This window comes from Prinia subflava, chromosome 1 (genome assembly GCF_021018805.1).
Source record: "Prinia subflava isolate CZ2003 ecotype Zambia chromosome 1, Cam_Psub_1.2, whole genome shotgun sequence".
Lineage (NCBI taxonomy): Eukaryota > Metazoa > Chordata > Aves > Passeriformes > Cisticolidae > Prinia > Prinia subflava.
The window spans coordinates 116,525,302-116,551,004 of NC_086247.1; the positions used below are offsets into that span (position 1 = coordinate 116,525,302).

General features: G+C 35.6%; 1 protein-coding gene across 1 annotated transcript in view; it reads left to right on the forward strand.

The window, feature by feature from the left end:
- Positions 1 to 25,703, forward strand: part of ZNF385D (zinc finger protein 385D) — a 427,490-nt gene that overhangs the window by 338,337 nt on the left and 63,450 nt on the right. Inside the window, exon 5 of the mRNA XM_063409080.1 lies at positions 21,141 to 21,303. Within this exon, the coding sequence (XP_063265150.1) occupies positions 21,141 to 21,303 (163 nt within the window). The remainder of the gene's footprint in view (positions 1 to 21,140; positions 21,304 to 25,703) is intronic.

Consider the following 25,703-nt stretch of genomic DNA (forward strand, 5'->3'; position numbering starts at 1 on the left):
GGAGAGAAATCTCTTCACTTTTTGCTCTACACTTACTTGTGTTTGAGGCAGTGTTTTTTCCTATCAGCTTCTTCAGTTAACATGCACAATCAGTCAACTCTAAAAAGCAATTGAAATTTAAGAATAAATGTGCTGGGGAATCTTTACAGAAACCACTTTTCTGCAAACAAGTCCTTGCTTCAAAGGAAAGAAAAATTTTATACTTTTTGTTGTGCAATCTTCATCTAGCAATTTTTTTTTGTCTGTTTTAAGTTCTCACTTTCACATTTATTTTTAAAAATAAGAATTCATACAATAGAGAATCTGACATTCTGGATTATTAATAGTAGGTGCAGATAACAGATTTCATTGTAAAAAAAACCAAAACATTGTCTCTTCCAGTTACCAAGCAGTGACTCCTGGTTCACTTTCTCAGGCACTGATGAGGACATAAAAAAGAAACAAAGATAAACAGACAGGTGTATATGCCAGTCTAGGTTGCAGAAAGAGTAGATGAAGAAAATATACAGCAAATTGTATTTTTTTATCAATGCCACCCTCGACTCCCCAATAATTTCTTCTAAAAATGTGTTAAGAGTAAAGAAGGGCTTATGCTTAGTTTTGGTTGATGATACTTTCTTCCAACACCCATAAAATCTTTCCAAGTAATGTTACATAGTCTCTGGACACCTTTCTTTTTCTCTTTCTGGTCTATAAATTTCTACTCCCTTAGGTAACTGTGATATATTCTTCTCCACTGTATCTGTGCAACCTCTTCTTGGAGCAAATATAATGTTTCCTTTGAAAGAATTGCTATTAAACACAACTGCCCCTGATGTAAACAAATTCCATTTCAGAACCTCCAGGCCTGACTTTTTCAGAGTTCTTTTATCACTCCTCTCATGTCTTTTGCAGTCTCTGGAGACACAGCTATTCTGTGTACTTACTGACATCACAGCTAACAGCTGGGAGCCTTGTCCTCTGAAGGAGTGGAAGTGCAACCCAATACCTCCTTTTAAAAGCTTTGTATTGGAATACAAAAGCACACATTGGAACTATACTTTTGAGGGCGTATTGCCCACACTTGTGCATTTTTTTTTTTAGCTCAACTCAAAGTGAAGTCTTTCAAGGTTTTAAATGGTTAAAAGGGACTGACTTCTTTCCAGCAAAGAATTCAATGTGGAACTTACACCTAATTCTCCTATGGGCTTTAAAATCTGAATTATGAATTCAAATCATGTATTTAATTTTAGATAATGGTCTACTGGTAGACTATACTGGTACTTTCATATATATAATTGTTTGATGAGGTGATCTCAAGATATGATTTTAAAAATACAAGGATTTAGTCTGTTTGGTATTTAGGTCTCATTGGGTTGTGGTAGGATTACTTTAGATACAAATGCATAGCAAATGTACTGAATTAATTTATGTTAGCAATTTTTGATGGGTATAAATGTTTCTTTTTATCCCTTAGAAAGGAGATTTTATAAGGTAGTCTCTGAACAGGTTTTATCCTTTCCCCAGCATAGCTTATTTTCTCTGCATCAGCAGACTTGTCATGATAATCAACTTTTTTGTCCCAACCATCAATCACTCCTGATTACAGCTGGGGAGAAGTTCTGTTCTGTTGATCAGCCCATCAGTGCACATAATGTTACACCTGGAGACAAGTGAAAATCATCCCTCGGTGGGAGAATCGCTTGCCTTCAAGCCTTTTGTCTGAAATATTTTAATTTACATTTAGAGTATTGAAATTGTCAGTGCTTTCTTTGATTTTTTTATTTCTTTGACAAAATAATAAGTTTAGTTGATCTTTCCCTACATGATAGAAGAAGAATGCTTTTCTATTTGAAATATCTTATGTTCTTTTTTACTTTATTGTACAAATATTGCAATAATTATAACTATTTAAATTAAAAATGGAATTGTCATGTGGTACTCCATTAGTAGAAATTTAGTATTCTTATATGCTAGCCCAGAATCTTTGAAAAAGCTATTTTGTTGGCTTTTAATCAGATATTTGGTTAGGGTAATATCTTCAGTATTCAATTTATATGAAGGTTGTATAGCAAATTTCATAGCAATGAATTAATTAAAATCACAAGGCATAATTCGTTTCTTTAATGAATTCTTCTTTTATTGTGGTCATTACTGAATAACACTTTTTTTTCCTTGTAATAAGGTGGTTTTCAGATGTCACAAGAAAGATGAAATTTCAGCGTGAGGAAGTACCTTATGTTTTGCTAGTAACTTAATATGACTTTTAATTAGCTATCAGAATGACCAGATGTAGTTCAATTGTACCATTTTTTTTTTCATCTATGGTCACTTTTTTATTTTAGTTATCTTCTCTAAATAATCACTGTCATAAGTTAATTCTTTCATATGTCAAAAAACCACAGTCTATAGCACAACTATAAAGCTGATACTTCAAAGATTACAGGATGAAGTGTAAATGAAGAAGAAAGAATGTGACAGTGTGGGGTAATAAAGATTTGATTAGCAATCATGTTTTTACATAGAAGGTTTAATTAGCAATAGCTCATTTTACTATTCCTGCTGGTCATTTTCAGGACAGTGATATATTGCTTTTTTGCAGTGAGCCATGCCACCCAATAGAAGGTGTTATGTTTTCATTAGCTGCAGACACTTCAGCATTATTATCTCTCACCTTAGTCTACAAACCAATACAAAACCTGTCTGAATCTCATCATTCAAAAAGCCAATTGTATATGCAGTAATTTTAAAACTATGGGATATTTGCTCAGGTGTTTTGTTTCCTTTTAAATTGATGAGAAAAGCACCAAATTGCAAATCAAATAATCACTGAGCTTCTGTCCTTATATTCTGTCTGCTTGAATACCTTGTTTGCCAAGTACAGAATTTTATGACTTGCATAGAAGTTGTTCTTCCAAAATAACAATCTGTTTATTTTTATGGTTTAGTAATTAATCTGAGCATATGGCATAATTTCTATTTTACAGGTACATCAATTTACATTGCCTTTTCAAAGGCTCTTATCACTTGTTATAATGACAGGACAGAAAATTATATTTTTGTTATTGAATAGAGATTTTTAATGGGTTTTCACTAACACAATTTTAGCCAAATAGCCCATCACGAGTTACCTGTCATTCTTCAATTTATTCTCTAGCATGTTTTTCATACCAGAATCATATGTAGGGATAAACAGTTGTAATAAAGTAAATTTCTAATGTAAACACATTCTGAGAAGCAGCAATAAATGAGTAAGAATGTTCAAAGATGTCAGAAACATGGAGTATATGGAAATAATTAACATTTTGGGCACTGGAGGAATGAAGATTTTTTTTTTTTTTTGCCTATTTAACAGTACTACCTTGTGTGTAATTCTCAGGAGCAAAGAATTTTTATTCCAGAATTATTTGATATGGCTAATCTGTATCTCTTCAGTGCCTGAAAAGGCTGTGAGAATGAAACTTCACAGAAGAGGTAAGAAAATGTGCATCATGTATATGTAAAAATGGTGCAGAAATATTTTGGCTTTTCTTCTAGAGTCTGAGCTCCGTGTCCTGATTGGTGAGACAGGCTTTACTAGCATGGTAAGCCACTGAGGCATAAGACTCAGACTCATAAGAGGGAGGCTTTTTTGGTTGTCCTGTACTAAATTAGTGCTGTTGGAGGTGGTGCTGTCACCAAAAAAAAAAAAAAAAAGGCAAGAAATAAGGAGAGGACACACATTCAGAAGAAGAAAGCAGCAGATGCAGTGGCATTCAGCAGTAGGGATAATGAGGAGTAGGGACTGCAGTGAGAAAACTAAGCTTCTGGTCCAGACACTGAGGTGTGTTGTTCTAAGGTATGCAAGAGGGAGAAGGAGCTATATGGGAGAAGAAACAAATAAACAATATTGAGTAATGGATGCAATGACGCAGAGTAGGAGGTCAATATGTGGAAAAAAGGAGACTCTGTCATAATTCGTGATTAACATTGGGGATATAGTGACAGAAAGGGGTGATTTGAGAAATGGAAAGTTTCAGGTGGCAAAGTAAACAGTAGGAGAAAAATTGGAGCCATCCAGGAGCTGTTAATGCTGAATGATCACAAAGATATTGGTTGAAACCTAGGAAAAAGTTATCACAAGGAAAGTATGTCCAAGTCCAGAGTGTAGAAAGGCTTGAAAACAGAATCTTGAAATACACGACCCTGGCCAGTTCAAGTCTTTTCCTTTTTTTGAGCTGGGAGTAGGTTTGCCATCCAGACATTCTTCAACTTGGGTTACTTATGATTCAGATCTTCTCCAAAGTCAGCCTTAATTAATATTTTTTTCTCACTCACTAATAAAACCTATACAAAAGTTAAGATGGCTGAATTCTATCATCCTTTTTCTGGTATTTGTAGTAAGGAATAACGAGGGAAGCAGTTCTAAAATAGTTTAAATGGGTAACTGATTTAAATCTGGATTTTCAAAATTAGCAAGGACTGTATATTATCTTCCTCAGAAAGTCTACTTGTATTCCAAAGATGTCCTTTTCTGTATTTCCTGAATGGGAGAGTGAAGGCAAAAAATGTTTACTCTCCTTGCCCCCACCTCTACTGATGTCCTCATGTTGGTGATTGTTATGGATGCTCCTGACATGAATAGTAAGAGATCAATTCTCAGTGAAGAGGTATATCAACTTAGAGTAACTGGACTATGAATTTTAATTCAAGTATTGAAACTGATTGTTGCAATCATAAGAATCTGTGTATTTTGTAGGCATGATACCTTCTTTCTACAAAATGAGGTCCTACCAATTCTAAATATGCATTTTTAGTTGAGTATGTATATTCACAACAAACTGAGGGGTTTGAACTGTGGCTATGAAGCAGGATTTTCCTCGGCTGAGTGGGTAACAGCAGCTCATTTCAGGATGTTTTTAATAGAACATGAATTACATCTAGGACAAGGCAGGGGCTCCTGGTGTTCCACTGCAGGCTATTTTGGTGTGTGCAAAGATGCATTTTCACCCTGATAAGTGATGATAACTTGTAACTGATAAGTGATGGGTTGGCCCTTGAGGACCTTTGGCTGGGGAGAAACATAATTCTCTTTTATCGGCACCAAAGGATAAATAAACAGGATGATGATTTTATTTTCTGAAATTCTTGCACTGTAAATAACCACACTTTCAGACATGTTATCACAGAATCCTAGAATCATTAAGGCTGGAAAAGACCTCAAAGATCATCAAGTCCAACTAAACTATGTCCCCAACTGCCACATCTGCACGTTTTCTGAAAACAAAGTGTTTTAAATTTTGTTGCTGCCTTCCATAATATGCAGGGCCAATGATGTGGCCTGTTTGATCAGATAAAGGAGGTAGAGGCTCTCTCCTGTAAAATATCAGGGGGGATGTCCTGGTTTAGGGCAAATTTGGGAGAAAACCTCCAAATGGGGTCCCTCTGGAAAAGCAAACCCAAATAGCCCCTCCCCCAACTGGTCCAGAAAAGAATTTCCATAGAGGAAAGTGGAAAAAACTATTTGTTTAATAAACAAAGTGCCCATAAGCATTAAAAAAAATGAGTAGCATGAAACAACAAAACCTCTCACTGCTCTGAAGTGAGATGGCAAAATTGAGAAGGTGCTTGCTTGTGGGTGTAGTTCGGCTCGCTCAGTCTCTTATCAGTCCCTCCGGTGCTGGGAAATGCCGAGGTCCAGGCCCTGGTAGGCCACAGACGTGAGGTCCCAGTGTCTCTGGGTTTTTCAGTCCAGGATAGGTTTAAACAGTCTCAAGAAAAAGGAAAAGAAATAGTCCAGGGAGCTAGCTAAATCTAACTAAAAGCACAGGAGAGCTCTGTCCCGCTGTCTGTCTGTGCTTCAGAAGATCACAGTCCAGGGGCCAGAATGCGGAGGAGACAGAGCAGTTTCTCAAAACAAATTCCACACTTCTTCTTTCCCCTCCTTCACTCTCAGAACCATACTTAAAGGTGCAGAAAACAATACTCAATGCAAACAGAACAGACAATTGGGGATACAAGCATCATAAAGTCACCCTAGAACATTCCACCCCTTATCCCCATATTGTCAACTTACTACCAAAACTAATATATGTTCTAACTCCACACACACATACATTGTATATACATGTATATACACACACACATTATACAGCTATATACAGACGATGGCAGTGACATTCAACAAATAATTATATTTACACATAGTTCTCACCCAACAATCAAATCTCCCTGAGGTACACATCATGTTGTTCCATCTTTCTGCATTATCCACCATGTGCAACCTCATCCCTAAGCAAAGACAATCCCACGGATGGATTTATCTGTAGTAGAGGCAGAATTGATCCAAACTGGCTTCCCCAACAAACCTCTGACATATACCTCCGGGACTTTATCTCCATCTACTGTAGGTAAGAGCTCAGACTGGGCAGGGCCTTCTCTGTTGGTGGAACCTTGGGTGTTAACTAACCAGGGGGCCTTTGCTAAATGCTCCTACCAATTTTTGAAAGATCCCCCACCCAGTGTTTCAAGGTGGTTTTTAACAGTCAGTTGGACCTCTCCACTTTGCTTCAGCTGGTGCATGGTAGGGGATATAGTATGCCTACTCAATGCCATGTTATTGATAAGGCTGTTCTTGAAATGGGTCCCATTGTCTGACTCGATTCTCTCAGGGGTGCCATGTCTCCACAGGACTTGCTTTTCCAGGCCCAGGATGGTGTTCCGGGCAGTAGCATGAGGCACAGGGTAGGTTTCCAGCCATCCAGTGGTGGCTTCCACCATGGTCAGCACGTAGCGCTTGCCTTGGTGGGTTTGGGGAAGGGTGATGTAGTCAATCTGCCAGGCTTCCCCATACCTGTATTTGGACCACCGCCCGCCATACCATAGGGGCTTCACTCGCTTAGCCTGCTTGATTGCAGCAAACATCTCGCAGTCATGGATAACCTGAGAAATGCTATCCATGGTTAGATCCACCCCTCGGTCTTGTGCCCACTTATAGGTGGCATCTCTGCCCTGATGACCTGAGGTGTCATGAGCCCACCGAGCTAGGAACAACTCTGCCTTGTGTTGCCATTCTCCAAAAGCGATGTAACAGATTCAAAAGAGTAGAAGGAAAGTATGTATTTATTATGGGTATAATCCATATATTTGTATATGTTTATATTCCGAACTTGTAAAACTCATAGACCTGTTTGACTGATAGAAAGATGTTTGCACATGACTGAACAATCACTTTGGCTGTAGATTTAATCCACTGTTAGCACGTAACTTCTTGTCTTCCTACCATATTTGGGCTAGTCAACCCTTTGGCTTCGCCTGAAAGCTCCCAATTATATTCTTGTCTTCCTAAAGTAACCTGTTAGATTTATCTTCTGTGAGCCTGAAGGTACTAATGCATCTTAAACCTCTCAGCTGGAAGTAATATCTAGGTTGTATTTGAAATGCAAAACACAAAAAGGAAGCCTACAGAGTGGAAGGAAGGACAAGTAGCCTGAAAGGAATACAGAAAAACTGGGATACTGGTGGATGAGGAGCTCAGCATGACCTGTTAATGTGCACTTGTTGCCTAGGCAGTTAACTGAATCCTGGGCTGCATCAAAAGCAGGCTGGGCAGCAGGTCAAGATTCTGCCCCTCTGTCCACTCTTGTAAGACCCCACTTGGAGTGCTGTGTCCAGGCCTGGGACCCCCATCAGGAGAAAGGATGTGGACTTGCTGGAGTGAGTGAGTCCAGAGGAGGGCCATGAAAGTGGTCAGAGGGCTGGAGCACCTTTCCTATGAAGACAGGCTGAGAGAGTTGGGCTGTTCAGTCTGGAGAAGAGAAGGCTCTGAGAGGACCATACTGGGGGCCTACAAGAGAGCTGGAAAGGGATTATTTACATGGGCATATAGTGACATGACTAGGAAGGATGGCTTTAAACTGAGACAACTCAGGTTTAGATCAGATATTAGAAAGAAATTCTTTACTGTGAGGGCAGTGAGGCACTTGAATAGAGAAGCTGTGGATGGCCCATCCCTGGAAGTGTTCATGGCCAACCTGGATGGGATTTTGCATAATCTGGTGTAGTGGAACTTGTCCCTGGCCATGTCAGGTCTGTTGGAAATAGAACTTTAATATCCCTAACAACCCAAGCCATTCCAATTCTATGATGTGGCTGGCAGAGTAGGTGGCACACAGAGGCACATCATCCAGAGCTGGGAGTGGAGGCCTCACAAGGTTCTGAGAAGAATGACATGCACGGGCACATGGTTCCAGCCATTAACTCTGAAAGCCAGGAAGATGCCCTGGGAATGCTGACTTGTCTCAGGCCAGTTAATTTGCCTCAGGCAGATAACTTACTGGCAATATTTGTCATAATTTGGTAGATCATAGAACCTAAAAGGACCTGCAAGTCCTTTCTTTTACAGTCACAACATTTGCTGTCTGCTATTACTCTTCCAAATCCATGGTCTGAACTCACACCTTTAAGGTCTTTTCAAGGCAGGGTTTTCTTGGTCTATCTAAGGTTTATTGATGTCAGAATAACAGTCATTCTTGAAATTAATTATACTACAAAGCACAGTCTTTGGGAGATAAATTGAATTATTCTATTTATTTTTATTACATTTTCTTTGTATTTTTATTCTGAGATGGACTCAGATGTAATCTATCTCTGGGATCAAAAGTAAGAAATTATCTAAAATGGAAAAATTGTCTCACAAGTTCAGTTAAGACTGAGAGTTCTAATGATTATCTGCCTTCTTCTGATGTTATACTCCCTAGATATCATTATGTGATGCTTCTGATATATATTGTGTCTTTATATCTGTCCATAAACTGCTGCACAAATTATTTGCAACCCACTAGAAAAAGGACAAGGGATTATATCTGTCTGGCAGAACTGAGAGTCTCTTATAGCTGGGTGTTTGCTGGAGATCTGTATGTATATATATCTCAAGTGCATGCCACACTGGAAAGCTTTCCATCTAATATTATATTTCTGGTAAGAGGGCAGCTTTCCCATGCTGTGTGTGTAACTACATAAATAAATAAATAAATAAATCTATATACACAGACACACTATTACCTTCCTCAAACAGGTTTGCTAGAATATAAAAGAAATTGGAAAATATTCCTGTGGTTGTCTTTAGCAGCGTTAAGGAAAACTTAGTAAAAAGTGCAGAGAAACAAAGCAAGTCATTTCCATTTGAGCTAAACTGTTCTGATATTCTTATTGCTCCCTATTTTTTAGTATGTATTTATGTATGAGATACTAGTACCATCTGATTATTAGTATATAGTGCCAACCAAGATGGTGCAGTTACTCAAACAAATGCTATAGCGAGGGTGTTTAGTATATTCAAGTTGCTTACGACACATTTTTTGGTGAAAACAACAAGGTTTTTTCTCAGCTGATGTGTTCTGGTGATGTACATTTGGTTTTGTTGGCTTAGTCAAAGGCTGTCCATCCATCTTGAAATTCTTCACCCTGTGTCCAGATGGAGTATTACACTGGCTTTCAATTGCCAGTCCAGGGTGAAATAAATGACAACATTTCTGTTAACTTAAGTGGCACCAGGATTTCACCCACACAATCCACACTTAAAATATTTGCGTTCTGTTTTGGTTTTATTTTTCTCTCTTTCATAGCAAGAAAGTGTTGGCCATTTCCAAAGGGCAAGGAAAATGTCATGGTTCATTGTTTCTAGATTTTGGTGTATAATGGTTTCATAAGCATAAATGTTGAAACACTCATAAAACTCATGCCCAAATATTGTTTTTGTTACAGGAAAAGTAATGAAGCATTGGTCAAAAATTGAAGCAATGGTCAAAAAATAACTTTTGGATCAATATGATGGATAAACATGTAAGGAAGGTAACAGAACACAGCTGGGACTTGAATAAGTGAACTAAAGTCCTTTTGCAACAGGGCTTCTACAGTAATTAGATAAATTCCTATCATGGGTGATTTCAACATAGATTTCAAAGGATGTTGGAATATTGAAGCAAATAGCTCATTCTTGAACATCTTTTGTTGTTTTTAACACATTGAATTAGCTCATTACGGCTGAGTATGTAGTGGAAAAAAGCATCTGTTTACACTGCAGAATTATAAAAATTACTTACCAGTAACAGAATAAGGAGCAATTTGCAAAAGCTAATCATATTTGTGCACTTATTTGCAAAAATTAAGTTGTTAATACATACCCAAGGGAAAAAGAACTTACTGGTTTATGCAATTTAATAGTAGTGCTAAGCATAACCTATTAAAGAAATTTTTTAGGAATCAATTTTAAAAGTTGCAAAGCTATGAACATAGGAACGTGGCTGTCCCATATTGCTGCTTCGCCTGTACTTGGTGGTGGTTGAACGCCAGAAAGCACTGAGCCCAAATCAGTTCAAACTATCCCTACACTCCAAATGTCCACCACCAGCTTAGAAACCTGTGAGGAGATTTCCTTATTGAGAGTTCTGTCTTTATTTGGATAGAAGTTTTCAGTACAATGTGCTTCATCGTATAAATTTGGGGTGCTGCAAGACACACTGAGGCATACTAATTATCCCAGCAGTGAGATGTCACAGATGTAAACTGAGAGCTATTCACAGTTTCAGTTCATCATTGGAGATGAAGTTAAAGATTCCTATTTCCATTTTATTCAAAGAAGATTCAGAAGTCGCTACAGCTTTTTACTAAAGAAATCAGTTTTCCGAAAGTAGTTTTTAGGGAATAGGAAGACATACTGTCTTTTCCTTAGCCCTGCAACAACAAAAGGAAGAACAACATAAAAACGAGAAAGAACAAAAAAATAAGTATAAATTTTTAAATTAATTTTGTGAATAGATATGAAGAGATTTGCATGCTCCAAAGACTTTGGAATCTCAGCATTAAGTTTCTGTACCATTTGGAAATCTCATTCTTTAAGTAAACCCTGCCCAAACAAATGTCTTAGATTTTAAAATCAGAAAGGGCCTTTATACCTGTCTAGTTTAACTTTTTTTTACATTGTACACCTTATGATATTGTATAGCTGTTCCAGTTTTGAACCTGAACACCTGTGTTTGATTAGAGGAGATGAGAAACATTAAAGCCAATGTAGAAATATAGAGCATCTCTGGGACACTTGTCCTATACACTTCAACATCTAAAACATCCTGGTGATTTCAGAGGGACTGTTCTTATCCAGTTGAGTTTGTAGGATTGCAGCCAGTTTCTTTTAGCTTCAATAAGTATTTGATTTTGTTCAATGGAAAAACACAGATTTTCAGATTTTAATATGACATCAGATAAGTAGAAAGTTTGTAGGAAGGAGACAAAATGTAACTGCAGTGTAAACAGTAAGTGATGTCAGAACATCTCTTAAAGTTTTGCATACTGTTTGATAACTGTACCTTCCAGCATGGAACCTAACAGCTTAAAGGAGTAAAAGATTCTGACCTGTCAGCTTTGTACTGGAAGGTATCATTGCCATTTCTGTATTGATGACAGTATAACAACCTACGTCTCATTAAGTAAACCCCTGTTTTCAGCCTTTGCGACTTTTGGAACAACGTGATCTATCCACATATATATATATAACTTTAAGAACCAACATATTAATTGATTTCATGACTAACTTTAATGGGAGATTTAATGACTTCCTCACAAGCAGGTCTGTGTGCTCTAGGTATGTCTTAACATAATGATTCAAAGTACTGAGGCTCTGACCCTGTGATAATTGGTAGTGCTGGCAAACCTTGTAGGTACATATAGTATCTTGTGGACTTCACTGAGGCCCTGAATGTGTTCACAGAATCACCCAAGGATGATTGAAAGCAAGGCAAAACAAGTAAAAATATGCAAAGTGTAGGAGCTTTTCGGTGAAGGCAGGGACAGCGACAAAGTATCTCTATAAGCAAAGCAGCTGTGAGAACACGTGGTTTATTGTGGGGGCCTCACTTGTAGCTGCTAAGCACAGCTAAAGCAGGCCAGGAGAGAGCAGGAAAAGAGGGCGAAAAGAGGAGGAGGTTCTGGTAACCATACAATAAATGTCTTTCCGAGTTGAATAGTCTGTGTTGGACTAACCAATCTAATACAAGATACCAATCTCACAACATTTACATACAGCCAATAGAACTGTCCCATTACCTTTGGCAAGCAGAAGGGTATTGTTTAATCAGGGGAGATTGCCCCCAGCTAGGCACACTGTTGTTCACTATCAGATGGCTTGGTATTTTACATCTCAAAGCTTGCCTTCATTTCTGTCTCACTTGTTGGTCTTATACTCCCAGAATCTAAACCATCATATTTACAAGGCCTCTCTACGTCATCCTTCCCAACAGCAAAGGAATAAATGTAACTGTATTGTAGACTGAACGATCTTCAAGTTCCTATGCCTTATAATCTTTTATTCCCTCTGGATATTTGGATTATTTTTCTCAAAATATTTTCCCCCTGGCTAATTGTTTAGATAAAACTAGCTTTTAATGCAAATTTACTTCCATGCCATGACACTAACTTTTATCACCACTTAGCTATTTATGTTCTATTTATATTGATTCATTACATAAAACAATTTCGTTTTGTTTCAAGTGGGTAACAGCATTTATTCATTTACTTCTTTTCCTTTTTTTTCTGATGTAACCTGTATTGCTGCCTAGAGAGAGAAGTCCTATGGATACACCTATAGTGGGACTTTTTAAGCAAATTCCTGGCATAGGACTCTTTTAGACATACAAAATGTGTCTAAATGAGCAAACAACTAGGGGCTGAGAGTTCTTTTATTCCAAGGAAACACATTGCCTCTCTATGGATGTTTCTGTATATGGAGTGCTTGGGTTCCTTTCGAGATATGAAGAGAATGAAAGAATCTATAAACTCTTCCATCCTTAAATTATCAGTCTTTGTGCATCTGTGCAAACTTTTCACGGTGGAAAAGTTCACATGATATTTTACATATATTTACAGCTTTCTACAAGAAGGCCAGAGAGTTAACCTGGGAACCTACAGTTGAGCTCACATAAAATAGAGTTGTAATCAGGAAATTTGAGCATTTATGTTTCTTATTGTGGGTTTTGAATTTCTGCTTATAGGTAGGAGTTGATTTAAACGACATTGGAAATTCTTGCATTAAAGTAATTGTTGAAATATGACTTGAAAATCCAAAATCAAAAATCTGTATGGCTGTATATTTTAATGAAAGAATCAGAAGATTAAATCAGCATTTTTCTGAACACAAAACTGAAACTTGAAACACTTCTATTAATTATAGTATTAAAAACAGTGATTCCAATAAAAGTATTAAGACTGTGTTTAGGAGCAGTTACAATAACTCCGTGGACTCTCTTTTATGATTTTGTCAATAGAAGCCACATTAATTTGTTTGTAATTTCAAAGATAAAGTTCAAATCACAAGGAATTAATAATAAAATATGCACTTTTTGAGCTTTTCCTGTTTTCCATGAAATTTCTTGTAGTATCTTTGTGTCTACTACTCTTCCACGATGCTTTTCTTCTGTCAAAGAATATCAGAAACTCAGAATTCAATGAGATTTTTATTGTGAATGTAAACAGACAGAAATAGTTTCCTTGGCAACAGAAAGCAGATGAAAACACTCAGACAAGGTACTCTAAACCCACCTACTCAACTTTCCTTAGTTGTAAGTTCACAAGTTGTGTGCTGAGGGAATCAAGTGGGTTTTGTTCAAACAGTGAAAAGTTTCTAAATTAAATGAGTGTCTGGGCAGGTAAGTGTATGTGTGGACCCTTGACTCCAAATAGCTGTTATGAACCAACTCAGGTGCTGGCTCCATATCTAACACTGTCATTCATCTGATGACACCAGAAAAAAATGGACTTTTTAACACTATTCAGAAAAATGATGTTAAGTTCAACAGCATTAATTGTTTTGAAGTAAACATCATTTGTTTAAAACCTGAATGTTAAACTACATTTACATTATTAATACAATGTATTAAAAATATGCAGTGGTGTGCACTGCTAGTGTAAGGAAGCTGGGGTACAAAGCTGATTATTTCTACAAAATAACAGTAGCATATATCATTTGTTCAAGTTCTTCATTTGGAATGTGTCTGTTTCAGATTCAAAATCGGAAAAATATATATTATATTTACTAAGCTGAATTAATACAGGCTTTATTTTTTGATATGCATAGCTCATAGCAGTGTGTATAGATTAACTTTTTTTGTATATCATTCTAATATTAAGCTGAGATTAATCACTGGGTTAATCTTAATGAAAAAATTCCAAATGAGTTTAATATTCTCTTGAAACTCTAACTACAATAAGATTTGCTATGGGGAAAGAAGTGATGCTGCCAATTAATACAGTAAAGATTGGATTAAATGTTAAAGTTAATTTTGTTGATGATAGCAGTTTTCAAAAGACTGTATTTCATCTCCCCATCAAAAGAGAACTCCCATAAACAACCACATTGCTTTGGAATACAGAATATATAAAATTCCAGATTCTAGAACTTGATAACCTTGTCAAAATGAGCTTAAAACTGCTTTTTCTTAACAATAAAAAGGATAAAATGGATGGCAAAAGGAATAACCTGTTTAATGTATTTCAAAATGTAACAAAATTTCATTGTGCTGCATGAAATACTGGTGTTCTTAAAAGAAAAATCCCAGGTTTGGGAACTGATTGATTACTTGAGTTATCTTCCCTTCGGTATATAGATTTTGACACAGTGTATGTTGCCTCAGACTGCAGTGTGTTATATTCAGGCAGATTTTTATATCTTGCCTAAATTATTTCAGGTAATGTCACACTCAGCGGAAGTTTATAGTACAAGCAGATGCATGGTCATAAAAATACTGTCTTATGGAACAAGTGAAGTTAAATAGGAAATTTTGTTCTTCTTCATCTGACCAAGTTAAAACAAGGTTTTGCTTTCCACAATGAAAATATTATATTCCTCTTCATAATGAAAATGAAATTGATTTGACTGTACTATGGATGGTTTTACCATAAGAATGGTGTCGATGCCAATCTCTCACAATGTTATACAGGCTCTTGCCAGGTGCAATCTCTCACCGTTATAGAAATTACTCTGGAAGAAGCCCAAGAACAGGGACAGAGCAGATTAATTATACAAGGGTGCTAGTGAGCTCAGGAAGCTCATTCACTCTGGTCAGTGAGTCTCAGGGTACATTCATGAGCATACTGAATAAATGCTTTAGGAAGGAGAGAAGGGAGTAGTAAGAAGGAGTTTTCTTTCCATAGAAAGATAAATACCTGAGGAATAACATATTGGGACATTTTGTTCTGCCATAATAATGGAGAATTGTTTGTTTTGGGTTTTTTTCCTACAGAAAATACTTTTGTGGTTCTTGATCTGTTATTGTATATTCGGTTCTAGGGAAAGGGGGAAAATTGATCGATCATGGTTCAAAAGCCTTCCCTTAGAACATGTCCAAAAGAAGTCATATTATACATATCCTTGCTGTTTACTACCACAATTATGTCTGAGTGAATAAGGTAATTAGATTACAGAGTTGTGTTGTGATAGAATGCACAAATGATTTAAATGGCACAACTTAGTAGAAAAAGGTAAGCTTAGCAGAAGGTAGAAATAATGATAGGCAACATTTATCTGCACCATAATAGACTGCAGATTGAATTTGTATGTATCAGACAGAAATGGATAATTGTTCAATATGAAACATGTCATCATGTTGACATCATCTTTAAAAATTATGTTATATATTTTCATTTAATCTCCTATTCTGCGAAGGTTTGCACAGGTAGTTGTTTCATGTACAGCATCTGTGAAACTGCTGAAGTCTGTGGAGTTTTTCTGTTTTCTAGTGGGTAAGCACAGGACTTGTGTTTAATCCTGAATTTCCCATGTGCACTCACTGGGCAAACAAAATAAAGGGGCTTATAAGAAAGTATTTGTTAAAATTTAAAATAGCCTCAAGTAAAAGCTTACCTACTACATATAGCAACTACATCTCTATGAAAAAGACTGCACAATCCTCTACAAAAATTTTTTAGCTGATTTGCACCGTTAAGGCCCTGCCTTAGGCTGAAGCAAGTGTTGGGCATGTCAGGGCTGTTAAACTTTCTCCCTGTAAACTTCTCCAGTTTAGTTACTGGAGAAGTTCCATAGACATCAACTCTGGTTATGTAAATGGCACATAACTGGAAGGATACAGATGTCTCAGCTGCATACTGTAACCTTCCCTGGGCAATGCTGTCATCACTGGCCAGGCTTTGGAGTCACTAGAAAAAAAAATTACACACTTCTTCTAAAAATAAAAAGGTCATTTGAATTTTATCACTTTCTTGTGTGCTTAGGACATCAGTAAAATTATTTTTCGAATACTTATTGACAGCTCAACTATGGAAAAATATTTGTACTCAGAGATAATGATAATGTGTGATAGACATCTCATGAGCAATTTCCCTGACTTCATCAAGGACAGAAGCCTTCTTGGCTTATGCAGTTATGTATTATTACTTTCCATGTGTGCCCAGCTCACTGAAAGTATTCGTTTGAATTGGGGATCTAATTTTTTTGTTGTTGTTTTAGAGCTTTTTGTTCTGGAGAATCCTGACATCAGTTGCAGATCTATTAGCCAAAATTACTGCTGTTGTATTGTGAATAATAGCAGAGGTGAGGGTAGCATCCAGTTGTTGGTAAAAAAAAAAGAGATGGCATGAATTTATGAAGTCTCAGGCAGACAGAATAGACTTTCCAGCACTCTCAGCCCTCTCAGTTTTGTGCAGACAGACTACAGCCTTGCTATTGGTTAGCCAGATAAAAGCAGGGTGGAGAGCAGTCTCCACAATAAACATCTTTCAAAATGCATTATGAAATGAGAACGACATAATGCAAGATAGTTGGATTTAATTTTGTGAGGAAGAATCAGTGGAATATATTCACTACACCTTTTTTTAATTTGAACTGGCTTTCATTATGAAGGCATTGCTGTGAGGGAGTGATTAAGGCAGAAAGACAATCTGTAGGAAGAGTGGTAATATGAGGTGGATCAGGAGGGATATGAAAAAGAAGATGCAGTGCTGCAAAGTTGAAAACTCTTTGAGAACCTGTTTTTTGGCTCAATGTAAAAACTAAGCACAATGTTTTTGTTGGACCACTGCCTAAAGAACATAAGTGAGAAGGCATATAATCCAGTGAAGTACATTAGTCAGGCAGACAAACTTATTTTCAAGACTGCCATGTAGACATGTTGACTTTAATTGTAAGAAAACGCTGGATTGTTTAAAACATTTCATCTTTCTCAGTGTATTTTACATGTTTCAATTTGCTCGGTAGTATCATGTCCTGATGGTGATTGTGGTACAATATCTCACTTAAACAAAGAAAATATGGCTGAGTTTTTACACTACGGTTCTGATTTCTAACTGTTCACATCTGCATACAGAATTTTTATTCTTTTTTAATATGTTTGTCTGTGTGGTTATAACATAAATATACAGACAGTTTTTTTAGACAAATCCTTTTTTATATTTGAGCAATTTGTCAAGGTTATAAAATGTATGGGTAGAAAGGTTCCTAATTATTCAACACTGGTACACAGAACCAGAGGAAAATATTAGGAGATGCTTAAATTGACTCGTACTGCTCAAATAGGCAGGAATTCATTTCAAATAACACTGAAAAGTGATTTGCTAGAAGACATCTCACCACTTCATTGAAGTTGTTCCCACAGACCAAAGTTTGTCTACATAAAATTTTCAGGATCAAGGTCTTCAAAATCTATTTAAGGATCCTTGAGTTTTCAACTTAGATGCAAAGTGGTAATAAAAATTATTATAATTACATTATATATTTATATAATTATATTAGTTATATAATTTTAATAATATATTTCACATTATTTATCTCTTACATAATTATATATTATTATAATAAATAATACTAATAAAATAATTTTTAATTTTATGTTAGACATCTTTTTCAAGAATGCTTATAGTTGCCTAAAGTTCTCTATAACTTTACACCAGCAATATTTCAGACATTTCTCATGCTTCATCACTGAAATTAGCTGACAGTGACTTGTCTTTGCAGTGCTAGGATTAATTCTGTGCATCAGACTTGGAAACTGTGATGAAGGAAGAAAGTAAGCTCTTTCCTAAGGTGTTCTTCTAGTGTATACTTTCGTAAAAGTGTTCCAGAAGGAGACCCTTCTCACCTTCATTCAGTTAAGCATCATGGTTAGCATCAAAAACGAGTACTAACTTGTTTTTCACTCTTCTGCTCTCTCCTATTATTGCCTAATTTGGCATGAAAGTTGGGAATAATTACATTTTATGATCTATTTTGTTTTTGTATTCATCCTACAAGTAAATACTCTTTAAGCAAAAAGTGGCTACAAGTAAAAACCATTTAAGCAGTAAGGATAATTTTAGTCCTCTGGCTGCAAGAAATGATTCTGTGAAGTACCGTATTTTACATTGCTTTGCTGAAAAACATATTTATGGATATATTTGCATCTCCTGCATTTTATTCCTGCAAGGAATGATAATGACTGACCTCTTTTTTTTTTTTTTTTTTTTTCTATTTTTTTCTCTTTAATTAGGGTTTGAGTTCAGTTGTAAATGTTTGACATAATCTGATTTGGAGCTGGTTAAATGCTTAGGAGAAATCCATTTGCTCTCACACAGAACTCGCATTAACATGCCAGCTACAGTTATATTGAAACAAGCTCAGATGGCTTCATGTCCCTGCAGAGGAAGGAGATTTAAACTTTGAAATAAAAAGAATTGAAGATCTTATTTAAGTAGAGGCTGGGTAAACTGGCAGCACTCTGTGAGAAGTGAGTTATGGACAATTCTGCATAGCAGCTATCGTGCCAGTAAATTTGAGCAATGTGTTTCCACTTTAGAGCAATTTCCTTCATATATTTCAGAGCAATGAAAAGGTCACCAATTTCTACATACGCCCTCATTGTATATTCTTCAGCATCCAACATACTTGAGAGGAGGTTTGTGGAACTGTAGCTGTGAGAATTTGGAGAGAGCTGTGGATGCAGAAGAATTAAACTTGGGGTTCTCTGCCAACAATTCTATGAAGAAAGTTGGGTTTTGTATGAAACTAATATCAGCATTCATAATTCAGTATTAAGGACCATATTACGAATATTTCAGATGTTTGACTAGTGACACCATTAGTTAGGGAGAAAAAGTGCAGTCAGAATCTGAAGCTGACTGATGATTAAATTTGACTAGAAACTAAAAATAGTTGACATGATCACAACACAAGAGTGTGTACAGTATTATGACAATTTTAATGCGTCATTGTAACTTAACAGTGGTCTTTTGGTTTGATTATAATTAACATCCTCTGACTGTTTGTATTTGGTTTACAGTATGTCTCAATGTTATGTGTTGAGAATTGTAAAAGGTGCATGATTGTGCTGTTTCTGTTCAAGTTGTTTCTAATTACAAACTTCACTGTCCAGTGTTCTTTCAATAAGGGTACCTAATACAATATTTACATTATTTTAGGTATAGAGAAACTGGCTTTTCAACCAAACTGAATGATGCATCTCAATATCCAAGAGTGTATGTGTGTGTGTATATATATCTATGCATGTATACACTTACACATATATTGTTAATTGCTTTTAGACAAGGTCTCCCACTTCTCTCCTACTCACACTTTTCAAATCTCAGGCACCTGGAAGGAATCAAGTCTTTTCATGCAAGCTGAAAGTCCTAATTCCTTCTATGCATCCTCAGAATGATAGTTAGTCACTAGAATTTCTCTCCCAAAATTCAGCACAACAAATAGCATTAAATAATGCTCTAATGAATAATAAATGCCAGATAATGCAGGATTCTTCTACCTGTGTGAGCAGCTTAGTGGTTGGAATGACTGTGTCTTTTTATCCCATTTGATGCTTTAGGTTTGTAGGCACTAAATTCCATATAAATGTTTTGATTCTTTTGATTCCACAATAGAAAGCATTTATGTTTCTTTTATGCTCTAAGTATCTTCTATTGTTCATGTTTTCTAAAAAGATAATGCTGACCTTATGGGTCCTTGAATTGTTGCTTTTTGTTTTTTCAGTTCTGTAATAGCTAAATTTTGACTACATTTCTAAAGTCTTAACTTCTCTTTCAAGTAATAAAGGAGTTACTTTCCATAAAAGTTTGAAGTTCAAAAGGAAAGATATAAGCAATTTTTTATATCGTCAACTTATCAACTGAAAGACTGTCTTTCTTATAAAACTTCAAATAATTAGGGAAGAAATAAACTCTGACTATTCATCCATATTCTAGAGGTTTTTGTATAAGGTTTAATCTAACAGTTCAAATATAATCTTAAAATATACTTGCACATAAATGAATAAATTTGGTAATAACTCTTGAGATAATAAAGTTATTTGCAATGTAATGCAGATTAATTATTAATATAATTAATTAATATTAATTTTAATAGCAGAGCATATACAAATCTATTTGAGCTTAATAATATGAAGTAGCCAAAATATATCGGGGACTGTGACAGGATTTGTAGGAGCTTTCTCCTTTGAAAGGATGCTCCTGGCTTTGAATTTCAAACACTACGTTTTGTAGCAGATGAACAAAAGTAATCTTTTTTTTTTTTTTAATTTATTTTTAAAAAGCCAGATAATTACACGTCTGCCTCACATTCAGTTAAGTCTTTGGTGATGTTCTTTGAAGGGTGTGTTTTATATTTTGCTTTCTTTTGTTTGGGCTTTAGTTTTGGGCTGGGGTATTTTTGGTTTGTTTTTTACTGTCAGTCTTGGCTGAGAAGTTGCTGATACCACTATTAGTAGCAAACGGTTCTTTGAAGGAAGCTTTGACAAAAATTCTAGTTTGAAATGGAAACTGGAAAAGTACACAGCTACTGGGAGGAGACTGCAATCCTCATGTTGCCTGAGAATTCTTTCTTTTCATGTGAAAGAAACATAAACCTTAATTGAAAAACTAATGGTAGCAAGGTAGACTAAAACAACCTAATTTTGGTCTGAAAGTAATCTACTGTTATACAGTAATATACTGTATTTATTGAATTTGCATTGCTCTAGTAGTTTTCCCATTGTTTTCCAAGCATCATTCTAATTATAATTTTCTGTTTGGTCACTACTTGGATAATGTAATTGGTACCCATTATTGAAAGGTAGTCTGTATTTGTACTAATACAGAGAATGCCAGTTTAGAAATGAGCCTGATTGCATGGTTCATTTTGTTCTCCTTTGTAGAGCCAGGCTGCGGCCCACTACAAAGGCACTAAACATGCCAAGAAGCTCAAAGCACTGGAAGCCATGAAAAATAAGCAGAAATCTGTTACTACCAAGGACAGCGCAAAGACTACCTTCACTTCCATCACTACCAATACCATCAATACCAGCTCTGACAAAACAGGTTAAGCGACAATCTTTGTTGGTTTCGTTTGGTTCCGTTTTGGTTTGGTTTGTATTTGGTTTTTCTTTTTCCTTGTTTAATTCCATGTCTGCTTTGTTATGTGCTTGACACATTGATTCATGCTCGATCCATCTTTCTGTGTGATAGTGATTTCTTTAAGTCCTTTCAGTAAGCTGGTGAGACTCCAATAGTCATGGAGCTGATTTCTCTTAGTGAAAAGAGGCTTGACATTCTTTTTACGATGGAATGCAATACTCATTACTTGATTAACATATCAACTGATTTAAACCTCCTGGTCCAGTATGCACTATCTCTAAATCAATAATTATATATGGCACATATATTTTAACCACAAAGTAACAAATTGCACTATTTGTGTCTAGAAGCCTCTTAAAAAGCATTTTCAGTAAAAACCTAATTTTCATAAATTTCAAACATTGCATTATTTTTTTTAAATGGTTATTGCATGGTTTTGAATTGGAAAAGAGCTGTATAACCTCTAATCCACACAATCAGGTAAGTGCTATGGATGCCAATTATTCTGCCTAAAAGAGTCTTCATACTGAAGTAATAGTGTTTAAATTATTGTGTGAGTAAAACTTACTCCTTTGCAAACAAAATCTACATATTTGTAAAGTCAAGAGGATTTGGTTGACATTTCATTTTAAATATGCACCTGTTGGAAATTTCAAAGGGAGACTGTAATGGCACTGAGAGGTAGTCTAGTGTCCCACAACTTGTGACTGCTCTTGTGTATAAAGGAATACAGTTTGCATATTTAGACATAACCAATCCCCCTCCCCAAGTGAGGCAAAAATAACCACAAGAAAAAAAAAAAAAAACAAAGCTGTCAAACATCAGAGACTTACCTACTGATGCTGAAATCTGCTTATTTGGAACCACTTCTGATCCAGTAAGTTCAGTGTTGTAAATGGATGTGCAGTAACCAACTGCAATAATACAAAAGAAAAGTACCTTGTGGACATGTGTAGTACTTTCTTGGTACTATATTTGTTATGGAAAAAACTATATCTTCACTATATTTGTTATAGACAGATAGGTCCATGTCTCTATCTAAATATGTTTATCTTATTTATAACTATTTTAGACAGCATATGTTTCTTTATGGAGATTTATACCCTAATTATAATGGGATGACTTTAAAAAATATTTGCTACATTGTTTTTGTCTTTGTTACCACAAGCAAAGAAAAAAAACCATTCTGAGAAGTTTTGTGTGATGAAATAAATTAAGTATGGGAGAATAGGAATAATGTCAAAAGTTATTTTCAAAAATATGTATTTCTAAATATACAAATAACTAAAAGTTTCTTGTACTTTTTGAGATAATCAGAACAGGAAAGACGATGTTGTGTGAAAAGAATGATTTATTGTTTACCAAATATGATTTAGTGGTTGACTTTAGAAAATAACTGAAGAAAGATCTTTTAAAGCTTTAAACTGTATTATTCAAAAGCTTTAGTCTTATGCTATGCAAGTTTGAAAGATTTTCCAATGTGTCATAAACCAATCTGAGTTTTTCTATAAAGCTTTGAATTAGATCCCTGACAAGATATATGAGCTGTCCAGTATCCAAGGTCAGTAGTCCAAAACAGTTTTATATCAGCATAAGTAAGAAAATATCAGAAATCCAGCTGCACACATAAGCAATGGCCTGTGCTGGAGTTTCTTCAGCTTTACACAGTGGTTGTGAATTCCTGAATTCATTTCATAGATATCTGTAAACATATATGTGTGTATAGGTATACATATATTTATTCTATGTTAGAAACACTGACCTTAATGGGTTTCTAAAAGACATATATTGATATTAATTGACAAAACTCCAATAATCTTACAATTCCTTAAAATACTGAGAGCCGTATTCAACGGCTGCCAAAAGCCCTATTCAACAAGTTCCATTCAAAGTAAGGCAGGCAGTTCTGTCTAGATGCAATTATTACAGGTCAGCATTGATGTGATTGGCAACTGAATAAAATCCTTGGTGCAAATTAATCTTTGTCAAGCATGTATACTTGGTAAGGGGGAAAAAAATTGGGTAGCCAAAAAGATGAAATTTTCTGTCTACTATGACAAGTCAAAAATTTTATACATTGGATTTTGTTTCTTTTCTGGTTGTTCTTATCTCCTGTATTTCCATGATAGGACTTTTAAGGGCAAAATTATTCTGAACATCAGAATATACTGCACTGTGTGAGTTTCAGCATCTGGAAATTATCACTGTAAAAGTCAAACATCCTGACAGTAATACACAGTTCTCAGATAATGGTTGTATTTATTAATATAATTCATAAATTAATCTTTCATAACTACAAGACAGTTACTAAGTCCCTGCACTTGTGATAATTTGGAACAAAAGACTTTTCTACAGTATTTTAAACCTGTCTGCTAAAAATTAATAGTTGATCCCAAATACACTGAGGATAGGGTCATGTACATATCACTTCTTATATATCATCTACAGCAGTGGCTGAATGCTGAATTGCATGTCAGTCACAGCACATTGGTCAGGACTTCAGATCACTGCTTCTGTGTACCCTTAGCATCTACAGTAAACAAAATGTCATCAGGAAATCTGTGCTACTATGCACTAAGGATAGTGAAAAAAATCACATAGTATACAAACTGATTCAAGGGCTAAAGCAGTAAATTTTTATGTTGCTTATTCTGGAGCTATTTTATTAGATGTGGTGCCAGCATGTGTTATTGACACTGGGCAGCTCACAATATAGTCTAACTCCTTAAAACCTCTCACACATGATTCCTGGTGTTTAAATTATATGCTAAAGAGAAAACATAAAATACAACATTATTTTGCTCATTCTGTGAAAGTCGTTAATTTTTTTTCCCCTTTTAACAAACTTCTAGAATTATTAGAAGGCTTGAACTCGAGAAGTCTTTGGAGCAATAAAACGTCATGAAGAGTTATGTTGCCAGTCATATACTGGCAATGCCACTCGCAAGATGTGGGGACCTTTTATCATATCTACTATTTAACACACTTCTTTCATCTGTATTTACCAATTTTTATGTTACATGGGTAGTCAGGACAGGAAAACAGAAAACATGAGCATTACAAGAAGAAGCCTACTTTATGGCATTATACAAACCTGATTTCAGCATTTCTTGTTCCAATTCAGGTGTGACAATAAAAATGCATATTTTTGCTATATATTAACACACATGCATGTATATTCCCTGAGTGTATATTGTTGAACACCTTTGATAGGTTTGCAAATTGCTCCTCCTTTCTGAAACTGTATGTTTTCTTCAAAAAGATGATTCATATCTTCAGCTGTAAGGACTGATACCTTAGAACGCTTGTCAAAATATATTTAAATAGAGTGCATTCTATCATCCTAATTAAAATACATGTCCAATAAAGTCATTGTCCTGCACTTGGATTTTTGGAAAATAGATTGAATCGCCAGTATTATATCCATGTAAAATTGTGTCCCTCTAGTTGTTGCATATGTCTAAATAATAATCTTTTCCAAACCTATATGACGTTAAGCAGGACACTCCATGACCATATTATCACAAGTCTTGAAGATTTGGGCTGCATTTATTTATTTATCTATCTATCTATTTATTCAGCAGAGAATTCAGTATGAGTTAGATCATTTGGTACCAATGGAAAAGGACTAATAGACCTTTCAAAGGGGAAAAAACATGTCGTTAGGAGCCATCAGTATGGCAAAGTCTTTAATGCTGCTTTTGAATGTTATACACTGTGCCTTGAATCCTATATACTTAAATGCAATGAACAGCTCTTAAAAATAGACAAAAAATGTGATGAGCAGAAAAAGTGTGTATCTGGGCCAAGGCAAAGACAAGATCATCCATCACTAGTACACTCTTAACAGCTAAGAGACCCCTGTGCTGTCAGAGAATGAAATACTAGTGCCTGTCCTAAAAAGCTTGCAGTTTCACATAAGATGAGGAACAGCTTAAGGAATAGACACCATAAATGTAACAGGCAGGTGTTTAAAGGAGTGGTAACATAAATGTGTTCAAGTGATAAAGGCATCATGAGAAATGAAAACACTGAGGGATGGATTAGAAGGAAAAGAAAGAGGGTTGGGTTTTTTTCATATACTGAACATGTGTGGGTAACAGAATTTGCAAACGCATAAGATCTCTTTATTTTTCCTTCACTGAAGCATACGAAAATATTTATGTGTAAAAAAATTGTAGTTTCATTACCTTTACAATTTTTTTTGTCTTGTCTAAGAAGTGATATATCTCGTCAGCAGATGAAACTCACTTCTGAAATAGCAATTTCAGTCCAACTGGGATAATTATGAAATTGAGAGCACTTGGAGTGGGAGAGGACACAGTGATTCAGGCAAGGTCTTGGACATAAAAGTAAAGGCAGAC